We start from the raw sequence: 24,909 nt of genomic DNA on the forward strand, positions 1-24,909 counted from the left end.
AATAAGTGAAAACTTAAGGTAACTGACAGATAAAGCCAGAGCAGAGGATGGCTTCAATTGGGGAATTCGACCCTCTTCACTCCACCGTGCCAGCAACTAAGATTGAAGTTACGGTATCCTGCAGGTAAGCCCTATATTCTGCTTTTATTCATGATATAAATCACGATGTATTTCATAGTGTAAAAGTGTGTTAAAATGGTAAAATGACAAGTGCACAGTCAATATGTGAATACCACTTAAATACCACTGCTTTTCTGCATGTAATGCTGGCTATCGGCGTTTTCACATCGATTTGCTCTGGATAAATATCTGTTTTTAAGTTCAGCTGAATACTGAAATACTCCCTTAGCGGTTTGGGAGTAGAAAGTATTTTGGTGCGCTGCCATCCCTCGCAGTGAATTTGCATGAGATGTAGGTGTGAAGAAGTGAGAGGGGGCACTTCCAATGGAGCCTGTATAGTCCATGAGAGCCTCGAGCGCGACTCACAAACCGCCAACCATCTCTAATGTTTGTATTAAAGTGAATTAGCTCTTTGCTATATAAATAATAGTGCAGACGTCATGAGTCATTATCTTTCACCTCACAAACAAAAACTATAATCAGAGCAAAAGTGGTACATTTTGAGTTTGTGATTCTGTGCACATTTATTTCACAGATAAAAATAAAGGGGTAGCCATACCGTTTTTGGCATTAGTCCGGATTTGTAAGAGATTTGCTGAAAACATACAGAAGATCTGTTACCCCTCAAAAAAACAATATGCACATAACTGGTTTCACCCTTCTTACTGAAGAAGTAGCCTACACCAGGATCATATTGTCAAGTTCCTACTTTGATCCATTGTCAGTGGCAATAGCCATTTGTCCATACAGGTCTGATATCCCAAAATAGCACATTTCAATAGAATGGTAGGCTATTATAGCCTACCATTCTATTTTAATGTGCTATTTTCTTCCAGTAATGACCAAAACTGCAAGGGATCTAAATACACCTGGGGCTTTGGCGTTCTGTTGTGTTGCTAGTGTGCTGTGACCCACAACATGCGTGGCAGGCCCTCAGAGAGGTCACAGCAAGGGGCATTGACACCCCTGACAGATTGAGGTTGGATGGATTCTCCCCAGAAACCAACCATGGCAACACAGATTCAGATTTGTGTGTAAGAGAAAGGGGGTCTGTGTGTGCATGTGTGTGTGTCAATAGGTGTGTTTTGGGGTAAACAAAACAAATTGGCACGCTGGGCCACAAAGCCTCCCACTGAAATGAATCATTGAACTAAAAGAAACACTACCAGCATATGTAGCATACATATTTCAACACAGCATTTTTTTTTTACAATTACTTTTGTAGTTCTAGTGATGGTGAACAAAAGGATAACATTACCAGAATGGAAGAGAGGCAAATTAGGATTAGGAAAAATGGCGGAGGGGCTCTTACTCTACAAGTAGGCCTACTAAGTTTTTATTTTGTCTAAGTTTTAGAGGCGTTGTCCACCTTATGAGTAGTGTGAAGTGGTAAAGCCCTTTACAGCCAATTCAATCCTCATTCTCCCCACACTGTCTACCAATCATGACAGACCTTGTATTTTCTCTAACCTCTTCTCCCCACTTACTCTAACTCTGCGGTTTGCTGTCAGGATTTTTTGGACCAGCTTTTGAGAGCTAGGGGTAAAGAATCTCAGTTAAAACAGGTTATATGATGTGTGGACTAATCCTGTATTACTGTGAATGTTCTATGATTGCTCTGACTCAACACTCTGTCAAGCAAGTCATTTTCGGTCCTTTCCTGGCCCCTTTATTTGATTATAACAACTGCATTATGTACTGAATTCAGCATAAAAGCTGTATTGGGATATTTCCTAGAATAGAACTGGAAGCCTGGAACAGAAAAGTGTTATTATTAAGTCTGCATTTTATGGACCTCAGGCACCACAGACCAAATACATGTGGTTATGATTGTATATGTATGGAGTACCAAGGGAAACTGGATCTATTGGCCTTATTGGCAAATCAAGCCGTCGCCATTTTGTTGACATTGGGAACCCCCCGCCCCCCACGTAGCCCAGTGTTGACAGCAGATTTGAGTCACTAGTGTGCGATGGCTTCAATAAGTACCGTTAGATATGCAGATATATGCAGATAAATGTGAATTGTAGATCTGAATGGTATATGACCGCCGCTGCGCCAGTGTTTGACGTTTTCATTCTTCTTCTACTAACATTATTTTCCCCACTCATTTTGGGTGGACGATATCATCTACTTCACCAATTCACATGAAACTTGGTATGGTTGTAGACCCACATAGCTGATATGAATATGCTGTTTGTGTCCCTAGGTGTCTCTTTCTATGTCAACAAAATAAGGCCCATAAGGGTTCTCTCTCTTTATACACACACACACACACACACACACACCTGTATAAATACACAGAGAAAAAAAACAAAAAAAAACACTTGTATCAATGTCAGCAAAAAGCAAACCATAATAAACATCTCACAGGAGATCCTTTTGCCTGAGGATGCCTTTGAAACTGCCTGAGTGTGGAGAGAGAGACAGAGAGACAGAGATAGACGTTTCTCTAGCGTCTCTCCCCATGCCCGTCACTGTGGGGCTTTGCCCAGGGAAGCGTGTGTCTGTCATACAGCCTCGAGCCATGCCAGCTTGCAGCCAAGCCCACAGAGAGGAGGTGGAATTGTTTACTCACCCCCGTTCTCTCTCTCTCTCTCTCTCTCTCTCTCTCTCTCTCTCTTCTCTCTCTTTCTCTCCTCTCTCTTCTCTCTCTTTCCCTGCAATTTTTTTTTGAAAATTTTTATTCTTCAAGACACTTATCAACACATCTCCTTGCATCTTTCATTACTGGAGACTGGTGTGTGTGTGTGTGTATATGGGGAGTTGCCTTACTCTTACATAACACATAAGTGTTTTCCTGGTGTTTCCCGTAGGAGAGAGCAGAGTGTAGCAGCCACATGATAACAGCGATAGAAGGGTACACTAATGGATGCATGTTAAATACTTGCATCTCACATCTTAGTCACAGTAGGATGTGAGATGCAAGTATTTAACATGCATCCATTAGTGTTCCCCTGTATGGATCCTCGTCCTAACAGTTCCACTGTAAAGCTCTCTCTCCGTACCCACAGAGCTGGAGAAGCACACAGATCTGTGCAGAAATACTCCAGTCCCCCTCCAGTAATGTGTTCACCCCTGGGAGGTGGTGGAGAAGGGGAGGGCGGCTGTTTGTTCTGCAGGGGTTCCTCCCTGTACCGTACCTCAAGGCATCACCCCCTTCTCCACCACCTCCCCTGGTGTGGCTGTCAATCTAGGCTTTCTGACTTGACCCCCCCCCCCCAGCCCGCCAAATGGCATTTAAAATGGTCTTTGCTGGAAATGCCTGGGTTTAGATGTGTAAGATCTACCACAGACTATTTTGATTTGGGAGAATTACTTCTACCTGAACCACCCTGATATAACATGGTCTGTAAGAAAAGGTTCGTTGAATGAATCGATGTGCTCCGATCCATGCCTTTTTAAAATGGCATTTTAATCTATCCAACTTTGCCATTCTGACAGCTTCACTATCAATTCATCAGTTTGATCAATACATTGATTTCACTCTAGTTAAAGATCATGACACCCTCTTCTTTGGCGATCCCTAATTTATTTGTTGGTCTTCTTTGTACAGGAATCTGTTGGACGTGGACACTTTCTCCAAATCAGATCCTGGTAAGTGCCCTTTTAATAAGCATTTGAGATTCTCTCTCCCTCTCTCTCTCTATCTCTCTCTATCTCTCTCTCTCTCTCTCTCTCTCCCTCTCTCTCTCTCCCATTCTGTTCTTAATTCCCATTATGTGTGTCCTGTGCACATCCACACAGCAAAGCCAAGACAGGGCAGAGGTTCTTATCTTTGACCCCATCAGTCACAGGTTATCTTTGCGGGGTTGCACGGAGGCGAGTATCCTCATCAGCGAGGGCTCCTCATCAGCCCCTGCATTTTGATTTGATTGACTTGTTCCCTCTCCCTCCCGCTCTCTCCGGCTTTTCTGAGCGCGTGCGGCCCTGACGCCGGCTGTGCTGATAAGGCTGAATCAGTGCGGAGCGGCGGGAAGTCAATACTCGTGCTGATTGAGGGAGTCTCTCCACTCGCTGAAAAGTGCTGCCCCGAGTGACATTACAGGACATGATTTCAGCTAATGACCAGTAAGAGGACGGGAGGATAATGAAGAGGGGGACTTGAAAACGTAGAGTCTTGACTGGCTCAGTGGATACAAGACATTTCTCATTTTGATTTACAAATGAGGTTGTGTGTGTGTTTGTGTGTCGTGTGTGTGTGTGTGTGTCGTGTGTGTGTGTGTGTGTGTGTGTGTGTGTGTGTGTGTGTGTGGGTGTGCGTGTGTGTGTGTGTGTGTGTGTTTGTGTGTGTGTGTGCGTGTGGATGTGTGCTTGTGTTTTTTTTTGTGTGTGGTTGGGTTGGAAACTGTGTTTGGGGAAATGTTACTTTGTATTTGTCTGAAATTCTGTGTGGCAGGCCTTCTCTAATATTGCAATCTGGACGTGTGATGAAATTTTTATCAGATGCCTTTTGAAGTGCTCATGCTGGTGTGTGTTGATGCATGTGTGTGAGCAGAGGCTTTGTCTGAAGTTTGTTTTTTGCATGCAGTATTCGAATTTCATATGCCGTGTGTGTGTTTATGTGTGTCTGTGTTGGTGTGAAATGTTCATAGCTGTCAACTGATGTATCGCTGTGTTGAATTACATTTGCGTGGTGGGATGTCTGATGTTGCTATCACTCGCTCTCTTTTCGCTCTCTCTTGTTCTCGCTCTCTCTCTCTCTCTCCCTGTGCGTTTCTGTATGTGTATGAATGAGTGAGTGAGATTTGTGGCCAGAATTGTCTGTGCTGTCTAAGCCTATTTGTTAGACTTTTTTCCCCCAAAAGTGTTTCTGTTTCTTCTGGCAGATGTTGCTGCTCTAGATCTCTAACACATGTGACCTCTGCTGTTGTGAGAGGTGCCAAGGGTTAGTGGAGTGGAAAAGGCTGTCTTCCCTTTTGTAGATCACTGTAGTATATAACACCATGCTGATACATTATTACTTAACCATCCCTTGAGTAGCTCATGGCTGCCTCTTGTGCGCTGGATAACATGTGAACATACCAAGACACCATAAAGTAAAATGATCTCAAACTATTTTTGCAATTAAATTAATCGTTAAAAGGATATGGAACGATGTCCTGACATGAGAATTGAGAGTCTGGCACAGTTGAGACTAAAAATAAGAAACTCAAATGGTTTTCAGTGGGACACAACTAGAATAGGAGTGGTTGAATCAGTACAAGCACACAAATACCACCATTCCCAAGTGCTTAAGTGAGCATTACTGAAAGGTCTCCTTTTTGATCAGGAGATCATGGTTATGCTGAGAAGGGACCACTAGTTACATATTCATTAGGGCTCACTGTGGCATATACTGTAGAATGAAATGCAATTTTCCATTTGCCACTTTCATACCTGAATGTGACCCACTTCCCTTTGCAGAATAATGAAAGACATAAAAGTTTTTTTTTTTGGTAAATACATATAGTGTGAAATAACATTTGCTTTGGAATAGCTGCTCCTATTTCATAGCAAATTCTTTCAGTGCTGCCATTTATGTGTGTGAATGTGCACGAGTATGCCAATATGTGTGCGTTCTTGTCTCGCTCTCTCTCTCTCTGCGTATTTGTGTGTGTGTGTGTGTGTGTGTGTGTGTGTGTGTGTGTGTGTGTGTGTGTGTGTGTGTGTGTGTGTGTGTCTGTGTGTGTGTGTGTATCTCCTGCTTCCCTCCCAATGTCATTTTACACAAAAGTAATTAATGCTTTCCAGTCTACGTGTTTAATAGGAGCCCAATTAAGCAGACACTTTCATTACTGTCTGCATGGCCATTACTGACTTCACTATCTGCATGGCCAGCCTCTTCCCTTTGATTAGAACAAATACACAGAATCCCTTTTTGTGTTTATTAAGACTAGTTCAAGCACGAGATATAAGTTATTTAATATCACTAAAGTAAAACATATCTGTTGTCTTTGGAAATAATGTAACTGTTATAAAAACAGTCAGTAATGCGCAATTTCATTTTGTCTTTTTTTTTTTTTAAAGAGGAGAGGTGGGATAATTAACTTTTTAATCTCATATAATAAACGACCACACTTAGGATGGCATATCAAAATGGATGATATGGAGGAGTACTGTACCACTTGCACCAACATGTGATCATAAATCTTCTTATCCTTTCAGGGGACCACTGATATGATATTAGGTGCAGTAGCTCAAAAGAACAGCCCTACTTTCTGCCCTCTAACCACAGGAAGATTTAAGTTCTCAAAGTTCTCAAATTAATCTTTGATAGCACAGGAGACCTAGATGTGACTCCCATTGTTGTTTCATTTATGCATAAGCTTAACCACAGATATTTCTCCTTATGAGAAACTTCCTGAGGAGAAACAGTTTGAGACAAAAAATAAGATGAGGGGGCCTCATTCTCGAACATTTTCTGAAGTTTCTTCTGAAATGTTTCTTACGGGCTTCGGAAAAACAACGTAAGAAAAAGACCTCCGCCAAATTCATGAACGCTAGAAAATGTGTTTATAAGCAGCAGAAGTCTTCTCAGCTGTGCTCCCCCGGAATAGTTTTCTTAAATTGACCCGCGTTCTCGTGAAAGTGGATTTGCATACATACACGCCCCGCCAGCTCCTTATTAGGACACGCAGCGGGAGTGTCATGTGCTGTCGGAAATTACCGAATCTACACGAGAGCCGGTCGAGTAAACGGAGACTTAACTTCACCCATGCAGAGGTGGAGGTGCTGTTGCAGGATGTAAATGTGTCCATTCTTTGGAAACTTTTGTCCAAAGCGACGTACAAGGGAGAGAACACTCAAGCTATGAGCAATAGAGACCTAGTGTAACAATAAATACTACTTTACATAAGAAATAGAAAAACGAGGTAGAAACAAAAAAGAAATGCAGGAATGCAACTGCTGTAAATGCAAGTAAAGCACTAGGAAGAGGTAGAGAGGGACGCGCCTGCTCTGGTAGTGCTAGCTAAGCAGTTTGTTCCACCAGCGTGGCACTGCAAATGAGTATAGTCTGGATTTGCATCCTTGTGTAGTCTTTTTATTGATTTTATGACATCACGATGCCTCGTAGAATCATGACTATAAATGTGAAACGTAATTGTTGATGATGCAAATATTCTCGTATTTATTATTATTATAATTATTTTAATCCAAGGATGTCCGTGGGCTTGACGTGAACGCAATCACCAACGGTTTCTCACAAATTCAGCCCTTGACACTGAGAGTTTTCTTAAATGCGATTCCTCAAAAAAGGAATCGTATTTGAGAAATCTCTGGTCGATTTACGACTGCTATTTCGCGTTCTGAAAGTCTTCTGAAGTTCAGAATAAATCCCAGATGAGAAAACTTTCATGAATGCCAAAAGTTTTCCTAAATCCACCGGAAGTGGAGTTCAGAATACATTTCTTCTTAAATTCTTCACAACTGCGTTCGAGAATGAGGCCCAGGGACGTTATCGGACAGATCTACTCTAAATGCTATCCTACTCCACAGCAGCTATGATCGGTCTGCTTGTCATAAGCTGGTTAAATGTACTTTTGTTACATTGTTGTCCAGAGAGAGAAATAGATGAGATGTTATTCAGATGTCTATGATGTGCATGATTTGTGACCCTGTTGAGCACTTCAATTCCTTAGGAGAAATGTGGTCCAAGTAGAGATCTGAGAAGCAGGATATTTAAGCCAAAATCCCACTTTTAGCTCCATATAATCTCACTGTTGTCTCATTGTTGAAACTAAGGAGATAAAAAAAGGAGATGCCTTTTTAGATTTTTTTTCTTATGTGTTATGGTTTTGCTTTCCTGGCTCTTGTGTATATGCTTTTATTATGCATATCCATCGGTGATGTCACATGGCCAGTGCCGTCCTTGTTAGATCCTGCGTGCCACTATATGCTAAAGGTCATTATTAGGTTGTTTTGGACAACAGGAGAGCTGTGGCAGCTAGAGTCAAGTCACATACTAGTACCAGTCTCCTTGACAGCAATGTGGAAGAGGGAGAACACCTGGCGCAATGCACTAATTGCAAGCTCTACCCTTGGGCCATCTGATGCTGGGTGTATATTGACATCTTCGCTGGCACATGCTTCATAAATAGGCTGGAGTCTCTCACCACAGGACGCCTAGATCAGTACCATGGCCTATCGGACTGACTCCCCCCTCCCAATCAGAGATTAGCTCTGCAGCCCTTAGCTCCACAGAGGGTATTGGGGGCCGGGGGGCACCACAGGTCCAGAGAGTGGCGAGGGGCGGGAGAGGGTGGGGGTGGTGTGCAAAATAATGATCGAGGACGGAGGGGGAGTTCCTGACATCAAAACCAGACCAGAAGGGCTGGAAAGAGGATCCCTGCGTATGTCCTTTAATGTCCATCCTACCCCCCTCTCCCCCACCCATCCTCTCCGCCGCTACACCCTGTGTGGGCATGAAGCCGCAGATAAAGAAGGGATTTGAGAGTGGGGGCTGGGGCTGATGGGGATGCTGCTGCAGCACAGAAACAGATTCAGGAAAAACTCACATGCTGCCTGATCAGGGAGGTTGACTGCCTCCAATTTGCGAATCAGTGCAAATCATGGTGTATGCGTGCAGGGGAATCTGAGAGAGTAGTTCCCAGTCTCTGCACACTGCCTGTGAGCTACCTGAGCTACCACTCATTCATCTGCCTTGTGGTGGTCTGACTGGATCCAGTGTACAGATGATGAAATACCTGATTAAGATTTGCACTTTATTTGTTTTTTTTCCCCCTTTCCTTTTTTTATTATTATCTCTGACCACTGTGTGTTTTCTCCGCTACTGTGAACAAGGAGTGGCAGGGCCACAGTGCAATACCAGTGTACCTCAGTACAAGCCAGGGGACTTGGAAAAAAAAAGGCGACCACCAAACAAGCTGATTGGACAGGCTCATTCACCGGAGCGCAGCCATTGGCTGTTGTATTAAAAGTCCCCTCACTACCAGTCGCTCCCCATAAAGGATGCAATCTCTCTCTGTGACTTAAGAATCACTTAGTCCCCTTGACCCAAACCTCAGTGGAATTCCCCCCCCCCCACACACTCCCCTTCCCTCCTTTTTTCCCCACTTCACCTTTCATCCGTCTCTGCGTTTATTAATTTAGCTTGGCCCTGTTTTCTATTTCCTTTGAAGAGACGCGGGAAGACGAGACGAGGGCCCCAGTCTTAGTTTTCATGCTCTGTTGCCTCTGTCCCCATGGTGCTGGCATTATTATGATTGGTTTCTCTACCTCTGGCTTTGATGTGATACAGCCGTGAGGTTTGGGTAGGAGAAAAGAGGAGAGGAGAGAAGGGGAAAGAGGAGTTTGAGTGGAAAAGTGGAATGAGGGATGAGAAGACAGATGACGGGGAAGAGGGGGGAATCTGGTAAACACCAACATCAGAAAGCAGCAAGAGACAGGCAGTAGAGAGGTGAGGTTGAAGCCTGATGTGATGGTATTGCTGATAACATAAATGGAGGTGAGGATGATAGGGTGCGTCTTACATCTTGGGCCACCTTCGGTTTTCAACATCATTCCTTAAAGCAGCATTATTAAGTTTTGGTCTAAAACTAGCAAACTACCTACCTAAGAAGCATCAACCTTTGCAAACACCACCAACAGCCCAGCTGGCCATTTGATGTGTGTACCCATATGCCATAGAAAGTAATTTTGAAGATACCAAAATGTCACTCAAAAATGCTGTCTACCTATAACCTATTACTGTTACTTACAGTAAAACAGTATTAGGCAAGTTTTGGACCAAGCATTTACACGGTTTGTTTTAGTAGAGTGCTAGTTTTAATAACATCCTCAAGTGAAGGAAAGATAAACCCACCTGTCATTCCTATCTAGGTTTTCACTTTATAGTTTTTGGGCCGTAACCCCACAAAATGTAAGAACAGCTTCTGATGTGTACACCGCGTTCCACATTATTATGCAAATTGGATTGAAGGGTCATAAACATTCATTTTTTAGTTTTTCAATTAAAGTCATGGGTAATATTGTGTCTCAGGGCTAATTGAATGATTGAAATCAATCTCAGACACCTGAGATAATTAGTTTGATAGGTGAGCCAAATCAAAAGAAAACTACTTAAGAAGGATGTTCCACATTATTAAGCAAGCTACATGTTTCAGGCAAAATGTGGAAGAAAAAGGATCTCTCTGCTGCTGAAAAGCGGCAAATAGTGCAATACCTTGGTCAAGGTATCACAACATTGGATATTTCCAAAAGAATTACTTTGAATTACTGTCTGTCGATTCATTTCCACTATAATGTACAGGTATCTCTATCTTTCTTTGCCTCTATAGTTCTCCATCTCTCTCTCTCTCTCTCCCTCTGTCTCTCTCACTCTCTCTCTCTCGCTCTCTCTCTCTCTCTCTCTTTCTCTGCCCCTTTAGTTCTCTCAGCAGATTTGCTCGTTCTCAATGTTGAGCCTCTGTAACTATCTGTTTTCCGCTCTCTCCCCACCCCCTCTCTTCAGTTGTGGTGCTGTACGTCCAGGGCATCGGAACCAAAGAGTGGAGAGAGGTAAGTGGGAGGATGTCTTCTGTGATCCCACTAGCTGGGTGAGCTGAATCCAATCTATTAGAGAGCTTCTCAGTGCTACCTGAAAGAAGCAGATATGTCCAGGGCTGATTGGATTGGTTTCATTTATCTGATTAGGAGATGAAGTTCAATCAGGCTCACAGGTGTCATTCCTGTTCTTCTTCTTCTTCCTCTTGTTTCTAATCATTATAGTCTTCTTTTTCTCTGTCCTCCCTTCTCTGTTTTTCACTCAATTATCGAGGACATTGTGTTAATTCGTGCCTCTCAGAACTATCAAAGAGTCACAGTGGCTTACCAAGTAGGGGGTCAAACATAAACATCAACAGCACAGCACGTGTCCGTCAACACTTCAGACAAAACACAAATCACACATTGGCAACGATCAATTCATTGACGGACCCATTTAACATTAAACAGCCAACCCAGCCCTACAGCCCTGAACTCCTGCATCATTTTCCTGAAGTTATCCAAGGTTGTTCCCAGTTTAAATGAGGCATTTTTTTTTCTAGAACCGTGATGCCATCACACCCACATAAAAATACAGAAAACGTTCATATTTTTTCGTCATAAGGTGTGATATGTACCAGAACATAACAGGCATACAATAGGATTTATGTTATGGAAAGGTAAATATACTGTTCCTTTTAAAATAGGAATCTTTATCTTCTATGTGACGGTCATCATTCCTTATGAGTAGGTACAAGCACATGGTTATTCAAAAAAAAAAAAAAAAAACATGCACATTGAGTCTACACTACCTTAGCAAGTTAGACAAATATCAATGATGTAGCGCACTCACAAACACACACGCACGTACACACACACACACAAACACACACACACCAACCAACTTTGTCTTAAGTATCAGGCTACTCAGCAACAACTAGTGGAATCTAATAAATATCTGTAATGTCTTGTTCTATTGTGTCTCATACTTTACAGGAAAATGTATGTGAGATAGATTTTGAAGGTTTTCAAAAGAAAAAAGTATTCCTATTTTCATATGGTCATAAAATCATATTTCAATTTGGAACAAAACCTAAATTACTGTTCAGTCATGAATCATGAGAGAATATTAATTTCATATTTCAGTGAAAATACTGGTGGTTAGTAACAAAAACTTAACCAATTAGCAGGACAAGGAAACTTCTGACATCTGCCACTTGAACTAAATATACATTTTCACACTTTATGAGACTATGAGGAAAAGTGATTTGGGTCAAGCTGCAGCCAGTGTAGCCTGAACGCTCCCACAAGATTTGGTTGCCAGATTGGAGAGCATCCTGGACTCCCCCACAAGACATAGTTGCCAGATTGGACCACAGCCTGGACTCGCTCATATGTTTCCTCTTTTCACTCTCCTGCAGTCCGTTTTCCCATAGGAATGTTGTTGTTGCTGTTGTTGTTGGTTTGGTGTGTGTGTTTGTATGTGTGTGTGTGTGTGTGTGTGTGTGTGTGTGGGGGGGGGGTCTCTTTTTGTCATGCATGTATCTTTATTGTTCTATTTTGGTCTTCAACCAAGAACTAAAACTACAGAAATCAGTAATTAAAAAGTCACTTTGCTGTTAAAAGCTGCCTGGACTGTGGACAGAAATCCAAAAGGATTTCTGGAAGGTCATTGTTGACTGGAGTGTCTTGCAGAAGCACTCCTCTAAAGTATCCCTGTTGTCCCTCAGCACTGGCCAAAGAGGCACCATCAGCCAAAGCACACAAACTCCATATTCACCTGACACAAGATTAGAACAGCACGACCGGTAACCGCAGCAATGGTAACCTAACTCTAGAGCATTATGGATTAATTATGTCTCTCACTCAAAATATGAACAGCCTAATGGGGATACTCTCTTTTTTTTTGGAGTCGTTTAAAAGGCTCTCTGGCTTTTAGTCTGTTTGGACCAGCTACATTTCTGAATGTCTCTTTCCCCATTTGTGACGCTTATACAAGTGTTCTCCAGAACATTCAATAACACTGTAGTCAGTGCTATCATGTTTCATGAAATGGTTGCATTACCCGGATGTGGTGGGGTAGTTTATGAAACATAAGGTGTGTTATACTCAACATCCTGTGCTATTTCTGTTGTCTGTTCAAAATAGTTATACAGGGAAGCATTCAAGCATAAGCTACATATGTCAAACACTAAAATAGAAACACAAGGAAGCAGGCTACATGTGATGAACACTGACTCCCTCGTGTTTATTTCTGCTTTCGAGGTGAGGCTATCAATTTCACCATCACGGTTTAGTTTCATTTACATCCTCTCGATTGGAAAAGTGCTTTATAGCAGAGAGTTCATACATAGATTTGCATCAGATTCCTGGCCTTCTATAGTGCTCTGTGACTACAGCAAACATGTATTAAATTTATGGTCGGGACTGACACATCTGTCATCTACCATTTCATAAATCTGCCCTATATACTGTGCACGCACGCACACACACACACACGCACACACACACACACGCACGCACGCACGCACGCACGCACGCACGCACACACACACACACACATTTTTCTGACAGCTTCCCCTGTCTTTGTTTTGCTTATTAACAGTCAAAAAAGGGTGATGCAACTCCAAGTCATGGTCCTCGTGCTATCTGTCCTATTAGGTTACCACACATGCACACACACACACACACACACACACACACACACACACACATGCACGCACGCACACACACCCCCCTCAGCACCCCTACTCATCCTTCCACATCTGCTAAGAGCTCCACTCCTAATGAGATCTTCCAGTTTGACTGAAGAATGCTCTTCCCCATGAAAGTCAGCCAGGCCCTGAGCGTAGAGCAGATTTTATCCTTCCCTATTGAAGTTTCTGTATCTTTGAGGTAGATGAGATGTAGACAGCAGGTAACCTGCCAGGCTTCCTGCTCTGACTGCCTCTCTTTGCTCTGTGGGGGGTTGAGTGTGCTTCTCTGTGTGTGTGTGTGTGTGTGTGTGTGTGTGTGTGTGTGTACGTGTGCACGTTTGTGTGGGTGTGCTGCTCATATGTATCTCTATAAGATGCAAAGACAGTAGGATGTGAAAGATCTGGGAGCTTTAAAGGTTGCAATAGCAGGCTAGTCTTTAATAAGGATGTCTGAAGAGTTTATATGTGCTAAAATGATGATGCTTGCAGGACGTTTAGAACTCTATTCTAGTGATGGAAATAAGGAAGTTAGTTATATTTATTGAAAGGAATTGATGGTGCTAATGTCCATTGAAACTAGGAAAGAACCCTTTTTTTTAAGTTAGTTAGGACCAGACACAGGTTAATGTCACAGCATTTTACCCACAACACTCAGTAGACACCTTAATCACAGGCACATGTTTGAATATTTTCCTCATATTTTTCTGGTGAACAAAGGCATTAAATCTGCTATTTTTGACTCTCATTAGTGCTATCATTGCAGCAGGCTATGATTGACAGGTTATGAAATGAAAGTACTGAGAGTAAAAGTCTACACATTTTAAGTGAAAAACAAAAACATTTATTCACGAATTCACTGACCACAGCATTTGCATGGAATCTATTTATCTTCCATCTAAGGACATGTGGAAAAATATACATAGCCTGAGATTAACCCAATACCAATGTGACACACAAACAAAATCCCTGGTTGCACTTTTAAATGACTCATGAGTGAAAGTGAGCATAGTCTTGTTCCACAAAACCTTCTCCTTCTCACATAAGTTAGGTAGTATTTAATAGATCATTAAAATGAATCATGTCCCTCACAGTCCAGTTTATATGGAATGACAAGAGTTGAAACTGATTGAACTAAATTGGCATAACTATTCCAAGATGATGGAACTTGGTGCTTCATTGCATCTGTAAGCTCTAGAACAAAATGTCTCTTACAATGGATTTGAGAAGAGGTGATAGATAGAGAGGATTTGAAGTTGAGGGGGATGTTCAAGACACCTCAGGTATGGAAACAGCCTGCGGATCAATAGCTCATCACACCTGGTTCTCAGCGCTCAGCGTGATGGCACCCCATAGGCTGAACTGAATAAGAGTTTAGAGGGAGTTTTAAGGTTGCTATAGTAATAGAGTGAAGGAGGACAGAAATTAAATTCTATATCCTCCTGCCAAGCAGCATACCGGTCTGTGAGTTTCAAGGCTCTCTTTACCAACAGGAAAAAAACAAAGCCCTCCTAGATTGAGTTCAAAGTGTTTGTGTGTGTGTGCGTGTGTGTGTGTGTGGGGGGGGCTAACCTATTGTAGAAAGTTTATTGAGTGCATTCCATCCTCGGTTCAGGATTGGTTTGTGATTATTTCCTGATAGATTTAATCAAAATAATATTCATACTTCATACAGCTCATACAAGATTTGACACTAACAATCCAATCTTCTTTAATTATTGTAGAAGGATAGATTGGAGATCCTGATCAGCAACCGGCATTCTCTTCATCATTTTCGTATGTGGATGGTATTTTTATTCTCTGATGACTTCATGTTTTACAACCCCCCCCCCCTCCCTTCAGTTTGGCAGAACCGAGGTCATCGATAACACATTGAGCCCAGACTTCGTCAGAAAGTTTGTTCTTGACTTCTTCTTTGAGGAGAAACAGAATCTTCGCTTCGACGTGTGAGTACAGGTTTGCCAAACATGCCTTTTTTGTGCCAGATATATTGTATGTCTCACCCAGCCTTACCATACACTGTTACGAGTAATGAAATACATTGTTTTGTAACTTAACATTTGTATAGTGATGCTCCCCTTTGTGAATTTACTGAACATTCATGAATAGAACTGTTGTTTAATTACGTACGATTAAGAATAGAACACAGTACAACAGACCACGATAAATATTCATCATAGCACCTTCAACCAGCCAAATCTCCTTACAGGAGAAACTGAGAGACATCCGCTCCCTGTTTTCCATTGCCCCCCTCACCACCACCGCCACCACACACAGACAGACACACAACACAACCACCTACACACACAGACACACGCAGAAAACCACCTACACACACACACACACACACACACACACACACACACACACACACACATAGAGCCACCCACACCCAGAGCGTGGAGAGCGAGATCGATGTCCTCGGCAGGAGGTAGAGGACTGCAGCTTAGGACAGGCCCCTATCTCGCTTCGCTTAGATCCGTCACATTGATCAGAACTTGACAGTGGACCCTTTCTCTGCCTCTCTCTTACTTCTTTTTCTCTCACCAGACTTGTGTCTACACCCTTAAAGTCATCTTTCATCACTCCTCTAATGTCTGTGCCTCTCTCGATTCATCATTGTTTTGGGTCATTTGTCTATATATATCTGTTCCTCTCTTCTTCTTCTTCTCTCTCTCTCTCTCCCTCTCTCTCACCCTCCCTCTCTGTCTCTCTCTCTCTTTTACGCACACACAAACGCACACACACACGCACACGCACACTCACACGTACACGCACACGCGCACACGCACACGCACACGCACACGCACACACACACGCACACACACACACACACACACACACACACACACACACACACACCTTCTTCCATCTGTCCCCTATAAAAATCAATAGAGGTGACATCCAAGCAGGCCTTTTCTCTCTGATTGACTTGCACCGGTAGTGTTTGTGATGTATGGCGAGTACGTGCCATGGTGCTCGGGAAGATCTCTGTCCAAGAAGTAAACAGAGCATTTAAAAATGGTCTCAAGAGCCTGGCAACGGCCGTAAATGATGAAGAGTATTTTAAAGGCGTCCTTCAGATCTGAACATATTTAGATTTCAAGAGTCTCTGGACAGATGATGGTCTTTTCTGTATGCTCCAGTTTCATAGCGGGATTAAAATACCCCAGCTATTAAGGCAGTAAACAGATGAGATATGATTTTTTTTTATTTTCACTTCAGTGGATTTGAAGTGCAAGATTTTTGGTAACAGTTTTCTTTTAGAAACATTAATAGATGCATTACCATAAATAATCCAGCAACGTTTTATACATTAAGTATTTATTAACTATAAGTAATGTAAAGTGCCAAGGTTTATGGGTTGAGGAAGGTAATTATTGAATAACACTTTATAGCTATGATCTCTCAACTGACATTCAATTAAACATGAACAAACTATAAGTATTAAGATTGACAAGCATGTACTGCTATTAAGTGCATGTTAAGGATGTTGGTGATATTCATATTAATGTTATCTACTGCATGTATTAATGGTATTAATGGCACCTTGGTATAAAGCTTTACCACACTGAGTATACATATACATGAGTGTATACTGAGAGAGATTGGAGCGAGAGAAAGAGACTTCATCTTAGCACGTGTCAGTTGCTACCTAACTTGCATGCGGCTGTATTACAATATATTGCATGTCCATCAGCAACCTTTTGCATTTCACAAGCATGTTTTTACAGCCTGTTTGGGCTTGCAGCAACCAGCTGGTATCATTAATTGCTCGCATGGTTGTGGTGTGAGTAACAAAATATCAGACATATGTTAACGCTCACTTCAGGGCACATGAGGCCTGCCTCTGCTTCTCAGTCTGGCAGCTGGGTGAGATACAGCACAGAACCAAAGGTGCTGTTGATACCCAATGACATAATGCCTGTTGAGTCACACTAACCGGCGCCCCCCTCCGAATTGCGCTGATGCTAAGCTAAGAGCACTAATCCTCTCTGAAAATCATTACAAGTAAATAATTGATACAGCTCTGAGGCGGAAGGACTGCACAACTATATGTCTTTGAGTTTTGATTTCATTTGTATCGTTGGCTCACTTTTCCGCTCCTTCTTTTTTCTTTTCTTTCTCTTTCTCTTCTGCCCTATTTGTCTCTTAGTCTCAAGTTTGTTTAGTTTCTTTCAGTCACCTGTTTGCTGACCATGTGTTGTCGCTGTGAAACTTTGCATACAATTCTCTGTATTTCAATAGGATGGGCAGGTAATCACACATGCAGTGTCTTTCTCCTGTGCAACAGCAATAGCAACAACACTGCACATTGCCACACGGGGAGAAGAAGTTAATTCAAACCTTACATATTCCCAGCAGTACCTATACAGTACATGTCTAATATGGTGTTTGTTACCCATAATTGTTTGATGGCCAGTTATCTCTCTGTGACCTATGCAGAACCCCAAAACCTTAACATCATTTTATTATTTTCATTTTTTTATTTTCTTACCCCAACATAAGCAATGAAATGGCAGTGTTAGTTGTTTATTAAATGGTAGTAGAAACGCTGCCGGCAGTAAGCAGTTGAGGATTATACAGCCCAAGTGTGGTACATGCATTTTGTTGAAAGTTGTAACACATGTAGTAATTGCAAACCTTAACCTTGTTTTGATCAGTAATGGGTTGCTCAAAGCTCAAGTAATGGAGATTAAATTGTCCATTCAGTCCCTTTCTGCACATAGTCACTGACCTCGAATCGACTGTCCATTTATCACTCCTCATTGATATTCCGGTGGCTTTCTGAGATCCACGCTGTATTTTATTGGCAACAAGATCAAGTGTGATTCTATTGCATTTGCAATATGGTGTAAATATAGATGGCTTGCCCCTCCTCCCCCCGGTTAGCCTTGGCCCTGGGGATGATGGTGATTTCTCAGATGTAGGTTTCATGGTGGAAGTCTTCAGACTTCAGTGTTGGGGGTTGGGTCCATGGATATTAATGAGATGGAAGATTGTTCAGAGATGCCAGCTAGTATTTTTAGCCTTTTCTCATCATCTCAAGCCATGAACAAATACATCCCGGTAACTTGACCCAAGTTGCTGATAGCTGATTTAGTTCAATGTCACAACGTGTTATGTGCAAAAACTAGGAAGAAGAGGCTGAGCTCTATAGGCTAGGTGCACGAAATACTCAGTGTGGGCAGTTTGTTTCCTGTTTAGCCAGGTGTATTTGAACCTGCCGCTATTCTGAATGTAATTAGCATCTACACGGACCTGGTTAGGTGTTGCACCTAGTGAATCAGCGTTACGATAAAGAAGGACGTGTAGACACTAATTACATTCAGAATAGTGGCAGGTTCAAACACACCTGGCTAAACAGGAAACAAACAGCCCACACTGAGTATTTCGTGCACCTAGCCGTCATGGTTAATAATAGCTTGCAACGCCAACACGAACAGTGGGAGAAGGGAGAGGGTAACATAAAGTTCTTAAAATTTTAATACAACAATGACAATTTGTGCACGAATACAATGTTCTAATATTTTGCCAGCGAATACAAAGTTCAAATACTTTGCCGGCGAATACTTAAGCAATAAGGTTCGAGAGGCAGTACGGTATCGTCAATAATGTACTTGTTCGAGGGAGTTGTTAGGCCCGACGCGCAGCGGAGGGCCGGCAAACCCTCGAACAAGTACATTATTGACGATACCGTACTGACTCGAGTACCTTATTGCTTTTATAACACGGTTGCCAGCGACTCCAAAATATTAAGTACAATTAAAGTAAACAGTAAGCTGCCTTTCAGGACAAAAAAAGTTGTAGACACCAAACGTTGTGTATCGCATTTCAGTAGCCAAGAGAAAATAGTCCCCCTTTGTGTGGCTGTTGCTATGCAACAGACAAATAGCATTGGGATTTTAACGTCTGTTAGACCTAGCACAAAAGCTACGTGTGTTTCAAATGGGTTTTTGGTCTAAGCGCTAAAAGTCAACTACAAATGATATTCGAGACTTTCAGTAAAGACTTTCAATACTCTGCAACATTCGCGTAGCACAGAAACAACTAACCGAGTCAATTTAGACATATAAAAAGTCGTGTAGATAGCTTAATTCACATGAAACATTCCCCACTACATTAGCCACAACACGCCGCCATCTTGGATAGATATTTCCTTTTGAGTGCGTACTGATATGGAACGCTCAGGTAGATGAAAACAGGTCGTACAGTTACTATACCGTAGAATATAGCACACCCTGGAACTAACTCTCAGAATGGTGGATTCCATCTACCCGTGTTATAATTCCATCTACCCGTGTTATAAAAAGGTTATAAAGTTCTAATATTTTGAGCGCGAATCAAGAGTTGAAACCGACTTAGTTGACCACACGCCATTATCGCAGATAAACGAAAGCTAAAATAATGGGCCGATTCATTGCCGTTGCATCACCTCAAGCAAAGGTGCAGAGAACACCTAGCGAGGAAGAAATAACAGCCACCACAACAGCAGCTACAGCTACACCAAGGGCATGTTGCAGTAGGTGGCTCATTGCGAATAATGGAGAGCCAGCCACGTCAGTGGCTGAAATACGCTGACGGTGGTAGTAAGGCAGCGTAGAGCAATGGCTGAATAATTATCCCCGACCGGTGGGCTCTCGCACGCCCCCTTCAGTGAAGCAGAGGTACTGTTTGCCTTCAATGCGGTTTTTTGACGCTAGGAAATGCATTGATTCCTATGGTACGGGGCGCTTTGCGTCAATGCTTTGCGTCAATATCAGCAACTTGGGTCAAGTTACCGGGATGTATTTGTTCATGGCTTGAGATGATGAGAAAAGGCTAAAAATACTAGCTGGCATCTCTGAACAATCTTCCATCTCATTAATATCCATGGACCCAACCCCCAACACTGAAGTCTGAAGACTTCCACCATGAAACCTACATCTGAGAAATCACCATCATCCCCAGGGCCAAGGCTAACCGGGGGGAGGAGGGGCAAGCCATCTATCGAATCGTGAATCGTGAATCAAGTTTTTTATGAAAAAATCGGAGATTTTTTTTTTGGGGTGAATCGCCCAGCCCTAGCAGGTATGCAGGAAAACGTACTGATATTAAAAGATGATATTAATATTTGTCTTCAACATGATCATCCTTCAGCATATCATGTTTGTTTCTGAGTGTATTCAAGGTTTGCAGAATTGGGTGGAACGCATGAATGCAACTTTGGTGAGTCTTCCAGAACTTTGCAGTTTGCTTTAAGTGGTTTTGAGATAAGAAAAGATTCTCTGAGAGCTGTGGTGCAGGATAGATAGGGAACATTTGATGGATTCAGGCTTTCTTTGTAGCAGAGGATATGTATTTGCTTAGATGGGGATCTTACATTGGATATCTTTGTGTCTTTCATGTGTGTCAAATGATTGACTCTCTATAAAGGTAGGAAAAGTTATTTTTGAGTTTTAAAGGGGCTTAATGTTAGCCTGATAGCTGCTGGCTAGCAGGCTGAATGATTTGTATACTCCCGACGCTTAGCCGATTGGGGCAGTGTATGAATACATTTGTACACAGCGACCATTCATAAACCAAAATGATGCTTAGAAGCTAATTCATGCTTTTCTATCCAGCCGGCTCAACTACTGTAATACACTCTTTGCTGGTCTTCCCAAGAAAACCACTGAAAGACTTCAGCTCATTCAAAACTCTGCAGCTAGATTGTTAATTAAAATGAGAGAACACATTAGTCCTGTCTTAGCTACTTTACACTGGCTTCCTGTTACCTTCAGAACTGACTTTAAGGTCCTCCTCCTCACATTCAAAGCTCTAAATGGACAAGGACCTAGCTTCATTGTTAACTCTCTTACTAACCTTGGTGAGTTCCCGCCTTGACTACTGCAACGCCCTCCTAACAGGCCTGCCGGCTTGCGTGGTGAAACCACTACAGATGATCCAGAACGCGGCGGCATGTCTGGTGTTCAACCAATTGAGCTCATTGCTCATTACTCATTGAGCTCCACTGGCTGCCGGTAGCTTCTGGCATTAAGTTCAAGTCACTTATGCTTGCCTACAGAGTGCTAACTGGTTCTGTTCCCACCTACCTAAATGCTCTTGTAAGGGCAAATGTTACACCCAGGACGCTGCGCTCATCCAGTGAGCGTCGTCTGGCACTGCCGCCTGTGCAAGCACGGCAATCCAGACTATTCTCAGTTGTAGTTCCACGTTGGTGGAACGACCTGCCTAGCACTACCAGAGCAGAGGCGTCCCTCTCTACCTTCAAGAAGCTCTTGAAGACCCAACTCTTCAGAGAGCACCTCCCTTCCTAACTGGCAGCTTGGCTTTACTTGCACTTAAGCAGTGACAGTCCCGCACTTCTCTTTTTTTCTTTCTATGTCGTTTTCTATTTCGTGAAAAAAAGCAGTATTTATTGTTACACCAGGTTTTATTGCTCTTAACTTGACTGTTCTTTCCCTTATATGTCACTTTGGACAAAAGCGGGTGCTAAATGACTTAATGTAAATGTAAACTACACACCAGCTAGAACACTGCGATCAACAGATGCAGGTCTATTACAGGTCACCAGAAGCAGTCATAATGAGATTGGTGTTGCGGCCTTTGAGGCTGAAGACTACACGTAGCATGAAACAGTTGTATGATTGAAAGACATATAGGCTACCATTAAATCGAAAATATAGAAAATATCTTGTTTTTCACTTAATTCTGGCTCTTTCTTTCACTTAATGTGGCAAGTGCAGCCGCTGCAAGGAGATGAATGTGGGAGGGGATAAAGATGGGGCAACATGCAACTAGCCAATAAAGTAAGATAAAATTAACTCTATTCTATGGGTCATCTAAATGGAAAAGACAATGTCCTGGATGTTCTGTAATCAATTTGGGTATATCAGTCTGAGATCTGTCAATAAAATTATCAAACTCTAACCTCTAACTCTAACTCTAACCTAATCTTGAATAGGACCAATGCATTCTGGGAACCTGGGTACTAGTAGTATTAAATAAATAAAAGGTAATTTCTTGAAGAAGATCTATTTTATCTATACTCAAGGAAGGTCGTACAATATATTTTAATATGGTAAAGCATGCCCTCACCATTTATGCTCATCATTTTCTCTTGGTTTCTCAAGGAAGATATTGAAGTAGTCTTTTTTGCCTGGAGTTGTTCCCAGTAAAGGTCAAATCAAAACACAATGTTCTGTTCAGTTAAAGAGGCAGGATATTAGTGCCAGAAAAGCTCAATTATACAGGAGAGGGAAGCAGAGATGTGCTTGTGTCTCCATCTGCTTGGGATGTGAAGCCCGTGTATCTGTGCTGTTAGTGAGGGAGGGCCGCTCACACAACCCCAGCTACACACAGGCAGATGAATCAGACCACTGAGCAGGAACCACTGTTTACACATAAACATAACTGCCAGTTTGGTTTGGGTTTGTGGTGACAGGTTGTTTTGTGTGTGTTGATTACCGGCTACTTAACTGAGTTGCAAAACTCTAAATTAGACTGAGAAAGAGCCAAATGTATTTTTGTCGCTGTTAAATGCTTTTGTATGGAAATAGTTCTTCACCTTTGCTTTTTAGAATTTGGTCTATGATTTATGTTTTACTGGGGGCTTTTGTTGTTGATGAGTAACTGCAAAACGCTGAAATGCCGTCAGTGCTTTGTGTAAGTCTGGGATGAAAATGAAGCACATTAAAGTTTGGGGGAGTTTATTGCATTTCTGCGCTAAATCTAATTCTACTGTGGCTCCCAGGCCCATCATGCTGTGCAGTAATTTTTATTCTGATATGACACAAGAGCCAGAGTATTGCTCATTTGTTGCAGCGAGACCAATATAAATTGAGTGAGAGAGAGAGAGAGAGAGAGAGAGTGAGAGGGAGTGATATGAGGAGATTTAAAGAGATTTAGAAGTCTGGAAATCCAATAGAATGTGAGAGAGCAGTTGACTTCTGCGTAACTTTGAAGACCAAGACATTGTTTTTGATTCCCTCTAAATTAGTTCTTTGGTGGGGATAGACATTTTTAATTGAGTGTGTGTAACCATACACTGGGTCTTACTTTTCTCAGCACTTCCAGAGAATCCGTAGCACTGTGACTGAGAAGCAACATGGTTTCTAGCCATCCATCAGATGCTGTCATAAAACCGACTTCCTCAGTGTCTTTCGGCCTAGTGGAGCTTTAACGTGTCCATCAGATAAACAGAAGATGTGAAGGGAGCAGAGATGCTGCAGAAATTCAAATGGTTCCCTTCTATTTTTAAAGATAGGATTATGCTTTTGAATCAAGTAATATAAACAGGACTTTTATAATTGCAGAACCAAGTCAATAGCTAAAATTAGTTTTTTATCTTTGCATAACAACCTTATATTCAAATGAGCCAACATTACCATTGATCAAACTATGGCTCTATGGTATACAGGTTGAATTATTAACTACTAATTATCTGTGGCATGAGGTGTATAGCTGCTCAGGATACCCAATGGGCTCTCATCTCTATGTCTCTCTCTTTTGTGCCTCTCTTTCTATCTCTCCTCTGAATCTATACCCCTTCCTGACCTTTTTTCCCGGGATTACGTCTTTTATAAAACCCCAGTCATATTTACGTACATAGCCCCTGTGTCCCCTGTGGGTGAATTGCCAGCCTGAGCGCTTATCAGTTCAACCAGGCTACTCTCTTTTGAGGACTCAGTTCAAAGTAGATTTTACATGAAGAGAAAAAATATATATTTTATATACTGTATATAAAACCTCAAAAGTGAAACTGACCAGGTTAGCGCTTTATGTATTTCATGATGACTCCTTAAATATTGTCAACCTGGGACACAAAGTCAATTCTCCAAAAATCCTGTTTTATGTCTATTTCAACAGCAAAGAACCAGAGGCAACCTTTCTGCATATGAGAAATACCTTTCTGCATATGAATGAGGACAGGCAGGTGCCTGAGGTGGTTCTGTGGTTAAGAAGTAGAACCCAATAATATAAACTAACTAAAGGTCAACATGCCCTAAGGGCAGAGCCTTTGCTTCCTATTACATTTGAGCAAACTCTGGGAGGCAGCAAGTTAATTGTAGGTTTTAAGTTAAAGATTGAATACATTTGCATTTTAACTATGACTGCCTCTGGGTGTAGGCAGGTGGTCATATAGTGTTTGTCAACATTTTTTTTTCATCTTCTACCTTTTTTTTTGGCAATTTTTGGTTGGCGATATCATATTCTTAGACTTCGCTAATCCATATGAAAAAAGTGGGGTAGGGTCAAAGCACTTTTTTTGGCAAGAGCTTGAAAACCGTTGAAAGATCCTTGCTGTCTGTGCGTCCTTGGTCAAAAGTTAGATTTGCAGAACTCAGGAAAGTTTATTCCAGCACGTCACACAATACACTCGAATAGCACGATGCACAAGAGAATTCTTTCAAAGTCCTTACAGAGAGCTAGGGCTCTTATAATGTACAATTAACATATAAACAATGACATGAGATATGGGAGGGGAATGGTGTGTCTGGCGGTCAAAATAGGAGGTATCAGTATGAGGGGGTATGACTTCTCATTAACCTAGTTAATGCATGTCGAATTCTGCAAAGTTTCATCCATAGGGGCGGAAGTGGACACACTTCAAATCTCAAGTACCGCTTAAGCTAAACTTTTGAAATTT

At 42.0% G+C, this 24,909-nt stretch overlaps 1 protein-coding gene across 1 annotated transcript in view; it reads left to right on the forward strand.

The window, feature by feature from the left end:
* Nucleotides 1-47: 47 nt before the first annotated feature.
* The window catches only part of LOC308371670 (copine-9-like), a gene marked incomplete at both ends in the record, with an annotated part of 69,775 nt that continues 44,913 nt past the window's right edge, over nt 48-24,909 (forward strand). The window contains 4 exons of the mRNA XM_080846655.1: nt 48-124; nt 3,677-3,717; nt 10,574-10,620; nt 15,120-15,223. Coding sequence (XP_080702781.1) covers nt 48-124; nt 3,677-3,717; nt 10,574-10,620; nt 15,120-15,223 — 269 coding nt within the window. The remainder of the gene's footprint in view (nt 125-3,676; nt 3,718-10,573; nt 10,621-15,119; nt 15,224-24,909) is intronic.

The sequence above is a fragment of the Sprattus sprattus genome, assembly GCF_963457725.1.
Source record: "Sprattus sprattus genome assembly, chromosome: 10".
NCBI lineage: Eukaryota > Metazoa > Chordata > Actinopteri > Clupeiformes > Clupeidae > Sprattus > Sprattus sprattus.